Genomic DNA, 14,500 nt, shown 5'->3' with positions numbered 1-14,500 from the left:
TCTCCACAACCCCTGTCCAGGTGTCCCTTTGAACTGAGGGTTTTCATTTTGCTGAAGCCTATCTCAGCATTAAATGAGCCGATAGTTTCTGCGACTACATTAAAATAGAAATTCCGCTTCTCAATTTTCACAGCTAACCTCCAGGAGCACAGCAGTGACTTGAGCAGAATTATGCACAACCTCAACATATTTCGCTGAGTCTTTGAACAATAGTAGCTGAAGCTGCATGGTGGCTCGAGCATTCAGTTCACACAAATCAGTGACAATATGTTGGAGGATTTATACCTCCCAGTTGCCTTTTATTACAAAAAGCCTGTCTCCAGCCTTGGGTGGCTGTCTGTGTGGCGTTTGCACGTTGTCCCAGTGTCTGCAAGGGTTTCCTCTGAGTGTTCCTGTTTCCTCCCGCAATCAAAAGATGTGCAGGTTAGCTTTATTGGCCATGCTAAATTGCCCCTTAGTGTCCAGAGATGTGTAGATTAGGTGAAGGGATTATTGGGATAGGGCGGGGAAGTGGGCTTTGATGGCATGCTCTTTCAGAGGGTTGATGCATATACAATGGGCCGAATGGCCTCCTTCTGCATTGTAGGGATTCCATGATTATATAGGCGGAATTTAGTTCCAGTGACAGGGTCCCCCTCAAATTGGTTGGCGAATCAGCGAAAACCCCTAGTTTATTTTCTCTGGAAAGTCAATGCTGATACCTGATATCCCAGCACTTATCTGGGCTGCGTGGGGCCTCTCATTAGATTAAGTCCCCGATAGGGTGGAAATCCAGAGGCTGTCAGCTCTCCATTGTCAGCAGCGCCACCCACAGCGGTGGCTGCTGCTGGTAATACTCTGAGTCCTTCACCAGGGATTACCTCTGGATCTCTGAGTGCCAAGGGTGGGATGAGGACGGTTGGGGGGGGGGGGGGGGGGCGGCAGTGGCAAGGGGGGAAAGGAGGGGTCGGACGCAAGGATAGGAGGGTGGGTTCAGCGACTTATCCCTCCGCTGCCCTTCCTGATTCTGGGTTCCTTATCGGGCAATGAGTGCCTGTGAACAGGAGACCCCTCCAGCAGGCTGCTGGTTTACCCCACATGCTTTACTTGGGCAGGCTTCGAGAGCCATGGGAGACCCGTGCGAGCCCTGTCAAACCCCTGGGCCTCCATTAACATCCAATGGACTCAGGGATAAGTGGCTCTAAGTGGTTCATTAATGAGCCTAACCGACATCCAGTGGATGGGATTCCCATGTGAGGCCTTTCCTGTCCCCCCCCCCCCCCCCCCCCACCTCAACCATCCCACTAAATTTCAGTTTCCCTGACATCGGGAATTCAAAGTGACTAGGCCTACCCAATTCTCCTGGCCCCCTCACTGTCATGCCAACTCAAGTGGGCTCTATTACATCCAGGCCAATTCATATGTTTCTCACCTGCACCATTCTACAGGAAAATAGGCAGGGCTTTGGTGGTAAGATGAAGGTGATATGAAGTTGATTTTCACTTACCTGGGTGCAACCGCGTGGAGTTTCTGCAATGAAAGAAAGAAAGGAAATGGAAGTATTTGGTGTGAATTATAGAAGAAGAATTATAGAAGGACAGATACTGCATGACTAAGTTCATAACTTTTCTTGTTAAGGGAATAACAGATTTTGATATATAAGTTTTCAGAAAGAATTTGATTTTTTTAAATTGTGAGGGACAATCCTCGGGTGCCTCATGGAGGCTTGGGGCCTATAGGTGTGGTGCGCAACACACGCTCCTGTTTACAGTAGCAGTCTGCTTAAATATGTGAACCGTACCCTATGCCGGGGTGAAGGAACCCACCTGCAATTTTCAAAGTGTCATGTGAGAGTACCTTTAAGAAATGGGTGTTTATAAAATAGCTGCAGTGGATGTACCTTTCAGAAATGGGTGTTTATCAGTGATGTCAGAGTGTGGGTGGAGCTGGGCTGTCCGTCTGCTTTTACTTTCGCTTCGGGCTGTCTGCTACAGGGTGTGTTTTAGTTTCATTTTGAGAGCTGGATAGCTGCAGTCACAGCAAGAAGGTGTATTAGTCTCTCTCTCTGCAATCTAAAGACTGTCTCCAGATCCTTTGGTGATTTAAAAATAATACCTGTTTTTGTAGAGAAGTTAAACCTGATGTCTTTCTGTAAAAAGGTTTTTTTTTGTCTTATGGATGTTGCAAGGAAAGATTAAGCGTTACTTATAGAGAACTGTATTCTTTGGGGGATTTATTGGTGTTGATAGTTGTTAAGATGTTTACTGTGGGTTTATAAAGTGTTAACTGGTTTCATAAATAAACATTGTTTTAATTTAAAAGTACTTTAACTCTCTGCAGCACTACACCTGTAAGGTAGGCCCGTGTGCTCCCCATAACCACAATCTATTAAAAGTTGTGGGTCAGGTGAACTCCATGATACACTTTGGGGTTCTCTCAACTCTGGCCCATAACAAAAGGAAGAATGGACAGAGCATGTACGAACATTCGCACAATCCAATCTAGGCAGTTGGCGATCTGAAAGCAATCCTTAAAGGGAGAGCTAGAGGCTGCTCTGGAACAAGCCCAGAAATTATTGTCATCTCCTTGTTCCATAAAAATATTACCGGCCCATTGATCTTTGCAACATAGGGTGGTGATTAATGGAGGTGACATGGGTTTCGTCTGCCGCTAAGGATTAAGGACCCTCCAGGGCATACGTCCCACCTTTTGAGAGCTGCCGGCCAATCAGAGGCAGCAGCTCTATTGAATGACAGCAGCACAGGTGGTGGAGGTGGCTGGTGCCAATATAACAACCAGCGGGCTCCAGTAACGGAACTGGATCTCCAGGCTGCAGGTGAGTGATGGTGGGAGGGGGGAATCACAGGAGCTGCATTGAAGGGGTGGGGGCTGGCAGCAAGGCAGGGGGATGGAACTCAGTGGATCATCCCCTTCCCAATGCTGGGTTGCTGGGTTCCTCACTCAAGCACTGAGTGCTGTTGACAAGGGAATGCCGATACCCCTGGAGCTGACAGGCAAGCCCAGCTTGTTTGCTTGGCGTGCTCCCTACATTGGCGAGCCCTCAACCCCCAACTGTTGCTGGGTTAATAACGGCAGCGGTGGGAAGACGCCCATAAGTGGGCATTAGGGCCTCAATTGGTGGTGGGGCAGGTAGGACATCCACAGGTCTTCCTACCATGGATTTAATCAGGGAGGATGAGGGAAGGCCGTCCACAGTCACACATGTCACCCTCCCGACCATTTAAAAATCCCCCGTCAACAAACCGGCCATTGAGTGGGTGGGGGGGCATTAATTCTGCCCATAGCAAATTTAAGGCATAGAAGGCATGCCCGTTTTGTTGGTCTGAGTCAAAAAAAGAGGTGTCCAGCCTAATTCAACTTTCCAGCTCTCGGTCTGTAGCCATGACTAATCACATTGCACAAAGCAGCAACATGACCCTCCCCATTCCCTGCCCAGTCTTCCAACTGACTAGCTTTGATTAGGAAGCAGCAGATTTCCTACCCTCTGACCTCTGCCTAACCACTGTGGAGTGCCCAGAGCTTACCCTCTCTACCTTCAAATGAAGGTGTGTGAAGATGACATGGCCACTGCTCCAACTTTATACTCAAGTTAAAATTTCTCACCCTAATCTGTGCAGCAGACACAAGATCATCTCATAAACAAGTATTACCAGTAGTGTGTGCTGCCTTATGCTCACCAACCCCTGTTACAAAAATATACACAATCTGAGCAACACCTCGCACACAGGAGGAACAAACCGGCTCTCCTGGTTTAATTTTTATTTTTGACTCTCAGATAATAGCGCAAGTGCTCTGTGTGTCATTCTCAGAGTCAACTCCCATATATAGGAAGCTTCATTATTTAATGGTTTCGGAAGTTTTGTGAGGGCCACGAAGAATCCAGCATGAGTTTTAAGGATACAAAATAATAACATTTATTTACAATAACATATATATATATATATATATAACAGCAGCAGCAACTTCCCTTGCTGCACACTCCTTCCTGCTGGTTCCAAACTGGCCAGCTTTATTTATACTTGGAGTTTACTAATGGTTTCTCCGCCCCCCTCATTGGGGATGCTTATACTTCCACAGGATTGTGGGATTGTCATTAGTCCCCAGCCAATGGTAAGTAGGCAGGTTATAACATCCCTCCCCCTCAAAGTCCAAGGAATCCACCGAAGACCCTGGCGAAGGAGGGCGTCGGACTCGTTTTGCCGCAGGCCGGACACCATTTGCATGCGGCGCTAGATCAGGCGGCGTGTAACGAGTCGGAGACCGGCGCTTCCGTGATGAACGGCGTAACGGTTGTACATCCACGACCCGTGGTCCCGAGGATTCCCCCTCTGATGCGTCCTGTGTCTCCATCTCGGAGTCAGAGTCTGCTGCCTCCGTCATGTCAGCGTCTCCATCTCCATTCAGTTCTGTAACGACCTGCGCAGGCTTTGAGTGAGGCACCAGTGGAAGATTGTGAGGACTACCTTCCATTGTCTCTGGTCTTTGCGGCTGTAGAAATAAGCTCCGGGGGCGGGGAATCTTTGGAGGGGATAGCCTTCTGGACCGAACGTGGTCTACATGTTTGCGCTGGAGACGACCCTGGGCTTGCACCTGGTAAGATATAGGGCCCGTTTGGCGAAAGATTACGCCAGGAACCCACTGGGCACCACCAGCAAAATTCCGAACGAACACTGGGTCACCGGGCGCAAACTGCCGAATCGGCCGATGCCGAGAAAATCCCTGTCCCTGCCGTTCTTGTGTGCGGCGTACTTTTGCGCCAATGTCCGGGAAAACCATACTAAGGCGGGTGTGAAGTCTACGGCCCATTAGGAGTTCTGCGGGAGCTACCCCAGTACCGCATGGGGGGTGGTCCTATACGTAAACAAAAAGCGAGCCAGTCTCATGTCCATTGATCCGGAAGACTGCTTCTTTAGGCCTCTTTTGAATGTCTGCACTGCGCACTCTGCCAACCCATTTGAAGCCGGGTGGTAAGGGGCAGTGCGGGTATGAAATGAAAATCGCTTATTGTCACAAGTAGGCTTCAGTGAAGTTACTGTGAAAAGCCCCTAGTCGCCACATTCCGGCACCTGTTCGGGGAGGCTGTTACGGGAATTGAACCGTGCTGCTGGTCTGCTTGGTCTGCTTTCAAAGCCAGCAATTTAGCCCTGTGCTAAACAGTCCCTGAAGTTGTCCCCCGGCATATGGCGTATGCCGTTCATCTTCATGAACCTCGCAAACTCCTCACTCGTGAATGGAGTGCCGTTATCCGTGACCAGCACCATGCGTAGCATGGAGGCCATGCATCTTTTCAATTGTTGCGCAGGACGTTGTCCCCTGCATCTTATGCACCTCTAGCCATTTAGACTGGGCGTCGATTAATAGAAGGAACATGGATCCTTGAAAAGGGCCTGCGAAATCTGCATGCAAGCGTGCCCAAGGCCGCCCTGGCCATTCCCAGTGATGTAAGGGCGCGGCCAGCGGAAGCTTCTGATGCTCCTGGCAAATGGAGCAGTTTTGGGCCACCTTCTCAATGTCGCTGTCGAGGCCTGGCCACCAGACATAACTCCGGGCCAACATTTTCATTTTGGTCACACCTGGATTCCCATTGTGCAAGTCTCTTAGTATCAGCTCCTGGCCTTTTTCCGGGACAATCACACACGTCCCCCACAAGAGGATGCCGTCTTCCACGCTGAATTCTGACAGCTTGGAGGAAAATGCCCGCAACTCGCCTGGGAGCTGTCTATGCTGCCCACCATACAGGACTATGTGCCGAACCTTTGACAGGACTGGCTCCGTCTGGGTCCACTCACGGATCTGTGATGCCGTGACAGGCAAGGTGTCCATAAAATTTAGGGTTGCAACCACCTCACCGGTCGTGGGGGTCGACATGGGGCTGGTCGATAAAGGCAATCGGCTCAGTGCGTCGGCATTTGCTATCTGCGTTCCTAGTTTGTGCTCCAGAGAATACTCGTATGCAGCAAGCAACAAAGCCCAGCGCTGGATCCGTGCGGAAGCAATGGGCGGTATTGGCTTATCCTCTCTGAAAAGTCCCAGCAGAGGCTTATGATCAGTCACGATAGTTAAATGGCGGCCATACACATACTGGTGGAAGCGTTTCACCACAAAAACCACTGCCAGGCCCTCCTTCTCGATCTGCGCGTACCTTTTCTCGGCTGCACTCAATGTGCGGGAGGCGAAAGCTATCGGTCGCTCGGCCCCGTTCTCCATCTTGTGGGACAGGACGGCCCCAATACCATACGGGGATGTGATCACATGTGATGAGCAAAGGCTTTCCAGGATCATAGTGGGTTTGTAACCCAGACGACGACAATTGTTGCTTTACCCGCCGGAAAGCGGTTTCTTGCGGCTGACCCCAAACCCAGGTGTGATTTTTCTTCAGCAGAAGGTGCAACGGGGCCAGCGTAGTTGCCAGATTGGGGATGAACTTCCCGTAATAGTTTACGAGACCGAGAAAAGAATGAAGATGCGAAGTGTCAGTCGGGGCGGGGGCCTGTTGAATTGCACGCACCTTCTCTGCGACGGGGTGCAAACCTTCGCGGTCCACCCGATAACCTAGGTAGACTACTTCCTTTGCCTGAAATACGCACTTTGTGCGACGTAAACGGACTCCAGCCTCCAAAAAGCGTCTAAGGACAGCCTCCAGATTTTCCAAATGTTCCTGCTCCGACGTCCCTGTAATCAAAACGTCATCTAAGTAGACAGCAACACGTGGTAAACCTCTCAAAATGCCCTCCATAACACGTTGAAAAATAGCGCAGGCAGAGGATACTCCAAAGGGCAACCATGTATATTCATACAGGCCCCGGTGTGTATTAATCGTTACATATGGTCGGGAGGCAAGGTCCAGCTCCAACTGTAGGTCGGCGTGACTCATATCTAATTTTGTGAAGGAGAGTCCGCCTGCAAGCTTTGCGTAGAGATACTCTATGCGAGGCATTGGATATCGGTCGAGTCGGGAAGCCGTATTCACTGTAAGTTTATAGTCGCCACACAAGCAAACTGTGGCATCTGGCTTCATTACAGGTACAATTGGTGCTGCCCAGTCAGCAAAATGGACAGTCCTGATAATACCCAAACTCTCCAAATGAGTGAGCTCCCCTTCTACCTTCTCAAGCAAGGCATAAGGCACCGGGCGCGCCCGGAAATAGCGCGGCATGGCTCCTGGTTTGACTTGGATACGGGCTACGGCCCCTTTTATTTTCCCCAAACCAGGCTGGAATACATCTGGGTATCGTCCTAGCACCTCAGTCAACCCTTCAGAAACTGTTTGGAGGATGTGCTGCCATTGCAACTGCAAATGGCGCAACCAGTCCCGACCCAACAGGCTGGGCCCATGGCCGCGCACCACGATAAATGGGAAACGCCCCTCCTGGCGTCCATAAACAACAGGGGTCATTGTAGTTCCTGCAATGTCCAGTGGTTCCCGCGTGTAGGTGGCCAACCTGGCCTGTGAGTCGGTTAATGTAAGGGTCTGTATACCCTGCTTGATGCGGTCGAATGTCCTCTGGGCGATCACGGAGACCGCTGAGCCAGTGTCCAACTCCATCTCAAGCGGGTGACCATTGACCCGTACTGTCACCTTAATGGGGGCCACACGGGGAGCTGCCACACAATGCAGCTGCAGGCAGTCGTCCTCCGTCTCCACGTCCTCAGGAGTATTCGCCGCAGGTTCATCCACATGGAAGGTACGGCCCCTGGGCTGGTCCCAGTTTCGGTCGGAACGACGGTGCCTCTGGTGCCCCCAGGACCGGCGTCCGCGACGGGGTCGGCGCCTACAAGTCTGACACGGACATGGCTCCTCATCCATTGGTTCTGGAGAAGGCTCCCTTCGGGGAGGAATGTCCGACGGCCACTGGCGTCGGTCCGGACGTCGCCTCGCTCAAGGTACCGCAGGAGTGCGGGGGGACGTTTTCGGACGGAAGGGGTTGCGCCCCAAGGCATGCACTTCCATTCCCTGTAGCTCCTGCACTCCTCGTTCTGCGCCCTCTCGGGACAAAATTATTTGAATGGCCTGTTGAAAAGTCAATGTTGACTCAGCTAACAACTTTCTCTGGGTCGCTGCATTGTTAATACCGCAAACCAAACGGTCGCGTAACATTTCTGACAAGGTCTCACCATAGTCACAGTACTCCGCAATCCTGCGTAGCCTGGATAGAAAATCGGCAAGGGATTCTCCAGGGGTCCTCTCAGCAGTATTAAACCGGTAACGCCGGACTATCGTGGACAGGGTTGGGTTAAAATGTTGCCCCACTATATTCACAAGTTCATCAAACGTTTTGGTGTCCGGCGCAGCTGGGTACGTAAGGCTCCTAATCACCCAGACGTATGCGGGCCGCAGGCGGTGAGCAATATGACCACCTGGCGCTCGTTTCCGGTGATATTGTTTGCCCGGAAATAGTAACGCATCCGTTGTGCATACTGGTTCCAGCTTTCCACGCAGCGTCAAAAACATCCAAACGTCCGTACAGAGGCATGGTATAATAGAAAACAACTTCCAACCTGTATCCAACAAAAATCCAGGGAGGTGGCATCAGCAGTGTAGACAGTTATTCACTTTAACCCTCGTCACCAGTTTTGTGAGGGCCACGAAGAATCCAGCATGGGTTTTAAGGATACAAAGTAATAGCATTTATTTACAATAACATATATATATAACAGCAGCAGCAACTTCCCTTGCTGCACACTCCTTCCTGCTGGTTCCAAACTAGCCAGCTTTATTTATACTTGGAGTTTACTAATGGTTTCTCCGCCCCCCTCATTGGGGAAGCTCATACTCCCACAGGATTGTGGGATTGTCATTAGTCCCCAGCCAATGGTAAGCAGGCAGGTTATAACAGGAAGAGAGAGCCAAACACTCCCATTGATCAAATGTAATGTCCTCGATACATCCCTTGGTGCGACACAGTCGGTGAACTACTTCTGAATTCTCTTTTTTTGAAATTTTTTTACAAATTTAGAATACCCAATTGTTTATTTTTCCAATTAAGGGGCAATTTAACGTGGCCAATCCACCTAACCTGCACTTCTTTGGGTTGTGGTGTGAAACCGATGCAGACACGGGGAGAATGTGCAAACTGCACACGGGCTGTGACCCAGGGCCGGGATTTGAACCCGGGTCCTCAGCGCCATGGTCCCAGTGCTAACCACTGCGCCACGTGCCACCCTCTTCCGAATTCTCTTAACCGTTGTAGAGGCAAAATTAAAAACAGTTTCGCGGAGGACCCGGGTTTGATCCCGGCACCAGGGCACTGCGAGGGTCTCACCCCCACAACTCCAAAAGATGTGCACGGTAGGTGGATTGGCCACGCTAAATTGCCCCTTAATTGGAAAAAAAAGAATTGGGTATTCTAAATTGAAAAAAAATGTAAACAGTTTAAAGCTTGCTATAACATCGGCGGGGGGAGGAAAGGGGAGGCGAATCTTGTTTTCTCGCTTTTTTTCTGTTCTTTGTTAAGGGAGAAGGGTTGAGGGTTATACTGAATAAAAAGGCCGGAGGTAGGAATGAATGTGTATAATTAGTTTTAGATATCTTATTGCATAGTTGTTTGTTATGGCTCTTTAAGTCTGTCTGCTTTTGTATGTATTTGAAAATACCCCCAATAAATTAACTTTAAAGAAAAAAAATTAAAAACAGTCATTGCAGATATAAACAGTCTTCTGTCTGTCGAAGCAGCTCAGTAATTTTGAAGCAATCTATGATGTGAACAAACAGCCCCTTACCTGTATGAACAGGATATCGTCACTCATTGGAATGTGCGCCAGATCAGACAAAGCTTTCTCATACTCTTTCACTTTGTTCTGGAGCGTGAGGATTCTGTCATGAATGACCATTGCGACACGACTCTGCTCTCTGGTTAGCTGCTGGAGGGCTAGGAACTCTTCGTTGTCAAGCTGCTCTCTGCGAATTTTGTACTTCTCCTGAACGCTTCTGCTCGTCTTGCACATCATCTCCTTCAGAAGGAATGTTTTAGTTATTTACAAAGAAATGATCCTGGGTGGGATTCTCCAGTCTCCCAGACGTGTGTTTTTCGGCTGGAAGATCCTATCTTCCCGCCACCTTGTCAATAGGATTTCCCATTGTAACACCCCAAGCCGCCAGGAAACCCACAGACGGCGTGGAATCATTATGACTGGTGAATCCCGACCCCTGTCATTAAGCATACCCCATACGCTCTTCATCACTCCAGAGAGGCAAAGAACCAACGGACATTTGCGCAGGTGCGAGAGGCTTCCAGTGTCCCGCATGGCTACATCTGCAGAAAGTGCACCCAACTGGAGCTCCTCACAGACCGCATGGTTCGGTTGGAGCAGCAGTTGGATGCACTTAGGAGTATGCAAGTGGCGGAAAGCGTCATAGATAGCAATTATATAAATGTGGTCACACCCAAGGTGCAGGCAGAGAAATGGGTGACCACCAGAAAGGGCAGGCAGTCAGTGCAGGAATCCCCTGTGGTTGTCCCCCTCGCGAACAGGTATACCCCTTTGGATACTGTCGGGGGGAATAGCCTATCAGGGGAAAACAGCAGCAACCAGAGCAGTGGCACCACGGCTGGCTCTGATGTTCAGCAGGGAGGGTCAAAGCGCAGAAGAGCAATAGTCATAGGGGACTCTATAGTCAGGGGCACAGATAGGCGCTTCTGTGGACGTGAAAGTGACTCCAGGATGGTATGTTGCCTCCCTGATGCGAGGGTCCAGGATGTCTCAGAATGGGTAGCGGGCATCCAGAAGGGGAGGGCAAACAGGCAGAGGTCGTTGTACATATTGGTGCTAACGACATACGCAGGAAGGGTGATGAGGTCCTGCAGCACAAATTCAGGGAGCTAGGCAGTAAGTTAAAAGACAGGACCTCAAGGGTTGTAATCTCAGGATTACTCCCTGTGACACGTGCCAATGAGACTAGAAATAGGAAGATAGAGCAACTAAACACATGGAAGGCATGTATCTTCAAATGCCATACCTCACCATAATAAGATCATGAGAAATAGGAGCAGGCTATTTGACCTATCGTGCTTGCTCCGCAAGGTTCATCTGATTGTGGTCTTACGTCCACAGTCCTGTCTGCACTCTACAATCGTCACTTCTTTGTACATCAAAAATCTGCCTAACTCCACCTTAAATACTTTCAATGATCCAACCTCCACTACTGTCGTTGTTTGAAAATCCCAAACATCACCCACCCTCTGAGAGAAGACATCATTCCTCACCTCTGTCTTAAATGGGAACTGCCTTGTTTTGAACTGTTTTTAACTAGTTCTATAGTCCCTCACATGGAGAAATGTTCTCTTAGAACCTACCCTGTCAAGCCCCCTCAGAAACTTGTATGTTTGAATAAGATGATCAAAGGGGAGGTGGCTTCGCTCAGTTAGCTAGAGAGCTACCGTTTGGCCCAGGTTAACGCAGAGGATCCTTTCCCTGCTCTGGGTGGGGTAGAGCCTGGGTCAGCCGCCTCGCCCTATCCACACTAAAATAAAATCACAGCTCTTCAGAGACACCGAAGACCTGCCTTTGGGCAGAGAACTTGGAAAGAAGATCACCAACTGCACCGCTAGCATGGCTCAATTCATAGTACCTCCGTCAATCACCTGCCGACCAGCAATTCCGACCAATCAGGACTCATGCACAACATTCATATTCTTCTTCAAGGTTCTGCAAGTAACCCCTGCAAGGTTCACATCCACATCTCACAGCTTTCACACACTCCACCTCACACACAAACAGATCGCATACCACTCACTGACACACTTTCCTTTTTCTTGCAGGTGGCATGGTGGCACAGTGGTTAGCACTGCTGCCTCACAGTGCCAGGGACCCGGGTTCAATTCTGACCTTGGGTCACTGTCTGTGTGGAGTTTGCACTTTCGCCCCGTGTCTGCCTGCATTTCCTCCGGGTGCCCTGGTTTCCTCCCACAGTCCAAAGATGTGCAAGTTAGGTGGATTGGCCATGCTAAATTGCCCCTTAGCGTCGAGGGACATACAAATTAAGTGTGATTAAGGGTGTTGTGTTTGGTCCTTTATACTTTAGCGAAGGAATCGACCAAACGCTTTGACTTGTCCAAACCAGAATCTTTTATTGAGTCTTGTGTGGTAAGATAGCAATCTGCTCCAGAGCACATTATCATGGAGTCTGCTAACTACTCCTCTGGAACTTGCACCTAGCACTGACCATTCACATGTATGTCTTATTACCCTCTCAATCTTTTTCCAAATATGGCTGGATGTGTCTTTTATATCGGAGTCACAGGTCACATGACCTTGGTCTAAAGACCACATGGTGTGTCTGTACCGCCACCTGCTGGTTGAAGGTTGCACACCTTCCAACTATGATATAGCCCAGAGGCATATCACCACAGCGGGATTTCAGGGATAGGGTGGGAGCCTGGTTAGGGTGCTCTTTCAGAGGATCAGTGCAGACTTGATGGGCCAAATGGCCTCCTGCACTGTTGGGGTTCTATGATTCTTTGACATTGTAGCACGTGAGTGGAGGCAGCCGCATCATGAAATACCAGATACAGTCTGAGATGTCACATGATAAAAAGGATGTAGATTTACTGGGACCATAATAGATCTGCAAGGATATCCATTGGTGGTGAGATCTTCGAAAGGTCTACGAACAACTCTTTGGAGGACAACTCTGTGAAATGTTTGTCGATGACATCCAGGTCTGGAGTCGTGCAATGCAAGAACGATGCACGATTGCGTTTGGTCCTCAACAGAATCAGGAACATGCAGTTGAAGCTCAACCCTGCTAAATGCAGATTCAGTGTCAATCCGGCTCCCCATGTGGGCCACCTGCTCACAGCTGATGGTGTGAAGCCAGATCCGGAAAAGACAACGATGATGTGATAAATGTCCGCTCCTGAGGATAAGTGAGGTGACTGTACCCCTCCGTCAGTTTCTCCACCAGGATGATGCTGACAGGAACACTGCTGAGTTCAGCAAACTCAAACATCTGCTTTCAGTCCCTTCGGTGGTACAATCTTTCGAGGTTCGAGCACCTGTACTCTCATCAGCAGATACCTCCCAGCCTGGACTTGACGCAGTCTATATCTAGAATAATAGACCAGTAGCCTTCGCATCAAGATCTCTCACTGACACTGAAACTCGTTATACCCAGATCGAGAAGGAATGCCCAGCATTAGACTTTGCATGTCAAAAATATCATGACTTCATTTGTGGCCGCCATGCCAATGTTGAAACTGATCACCAACTAAGCATAACTATAATTAAAAAGCCTCAACACTCTGCATCACGGCACCTGCGACAGATGATTGCTCAAGCTACAATAACGTCCTGACACATAGACCACAATCAGCAAGGATAAACAACGACACTTCTGTTGTGTTATGTACTCTGGGATAACACAGGCTGCAACTCGATGCAGCTTTGACCAAAAGACACTCCAGACTTTGAAGTAAGTTCAATGTGATTTATTGAACCATTAGCACAGTTCTCTGTGAGTTCGACTCTCCTGCTAATCTTGCTATAGTAACTCAGTCTAACTAACCTGCCTGCTCTAAGCCACGTGGTCGGTGTGATGCTTCTGATCTGCCCCTGTCCTACCCTCTAAGTGTCGCCTGTGGAAAGATTCAGAGCATGTGTGCCCTGTCCTTATACATGGGTTGTGTAATGCCCCCTTGTGGTAGTGTCACCTCTGGGTGTCTTGACTGCCCATTGGTCGTGTCCTATTCTATGTGTTCATTAGCTGTATGTCTGCATGTCATGACATCTCTGGTGCTCCCTCTAGTGTTTACTTAGTCGTAGTGTATTTATATTAACCCCTTGTGTATTTACAGTGATACATATCACCACATCCCCACTTTTTTCATGTTACATATTTTCTATACAGGGTTAAAGAAAAATTGAACAAAAACAGGTAAATAAGTGATGTACAAGTTATGATGACTGTGATGACGATACAAGATCAAAGAATAGTTCTGATGACATTGAGGATTATACAATGCCAAATAATAGTTATGATGACATTGAGGATTATACAATACCAAATAATAGTTATGAGTCCAAAGTTCATGAATTTACATGGTTGAATGGCTTTCTTGTGGTGTTATGGAAGTGTCGATGTTGGTGTTGTCATTCCCTTGTGAACGCCGTCAGTGTCCTGGTGTTTACGTAACCAAGAAGTCATCAGGAGGAGTTCAAATGGTCAAATCACTTCATTGTCTGAGGTGGACTCTTCTTTTTTATGCTTGTGGTAGCAATTCTTGATTACATCTTTCCTAGTTTGCTTGTCCGTAGTGCAGCAAACATGAATTGGTAAGATGTGTTGACATGCCATGGTCTGTTTGCACTCTCGCCATTGTTCTGAGCTGAGCAGTAACATTGTCCTTCATGGGCAGAGTTGTACCATGTCGTACCAGTTGTTGTTCTATTGTTGTTGTCATTGTTGTTGTTTTTGTAGGTTTTGTTGTTGTGTTTGTTGTGCTCAATGACCACACAAAATGGAGAATTTGAGTCCTTCACAAAGTTACTTGTGTCAGTGTCC

The 14,500-nt window shown here is 48.8% G+C and overlaps 1 protein-coding gene across 1 annotated transcript in view; it reads right to left on the bottom strand.

The window, feature by feature from the left end:
• Positions 1-14,500, bottom strand: part of LOC140390060 (E3 ubiquitin-protein ligase TRIM7-like) — a 40,604-nt gene that overhangs the window by 17,715 nt on the left and 8,389 nt on the right. Inside the window, exons 3-4 of the mRNA XM_072474923.1 lie at positions 9,721-9,951; positions 1,487-1,509 (exon numbers count right to left, since the gene is read on the bottom strand). Coding sequence (XP_072331024.1) covers positions 1,487-1,509; positions 9,721-9,951 — 254 coding nt within the window. The remainder of the gene's footprint in view (positions 1-1,486; positions 1,510-9,720; positions 9,952-14,500) is intronic.

Source organism: Scyliorhinus torazame, chromosome 14 (assembly GCF_047496885.1).
Source record: "Scyliorhinus torazame isolate Kashiwa2021f chromosome 14, sScyTor2.1, whole genome shotgun sequence".
Lineage (NCBI taxonomy): Eukaryota > Metazoa > Chordata > Chondrichthyes > Carcharhiniformes > Scyliorhinidae > Scyliorhinus > Scyliorhinus torazame.
This window is presented reverse-complemented; position numbering and strand designations above follow the sequence as displayed.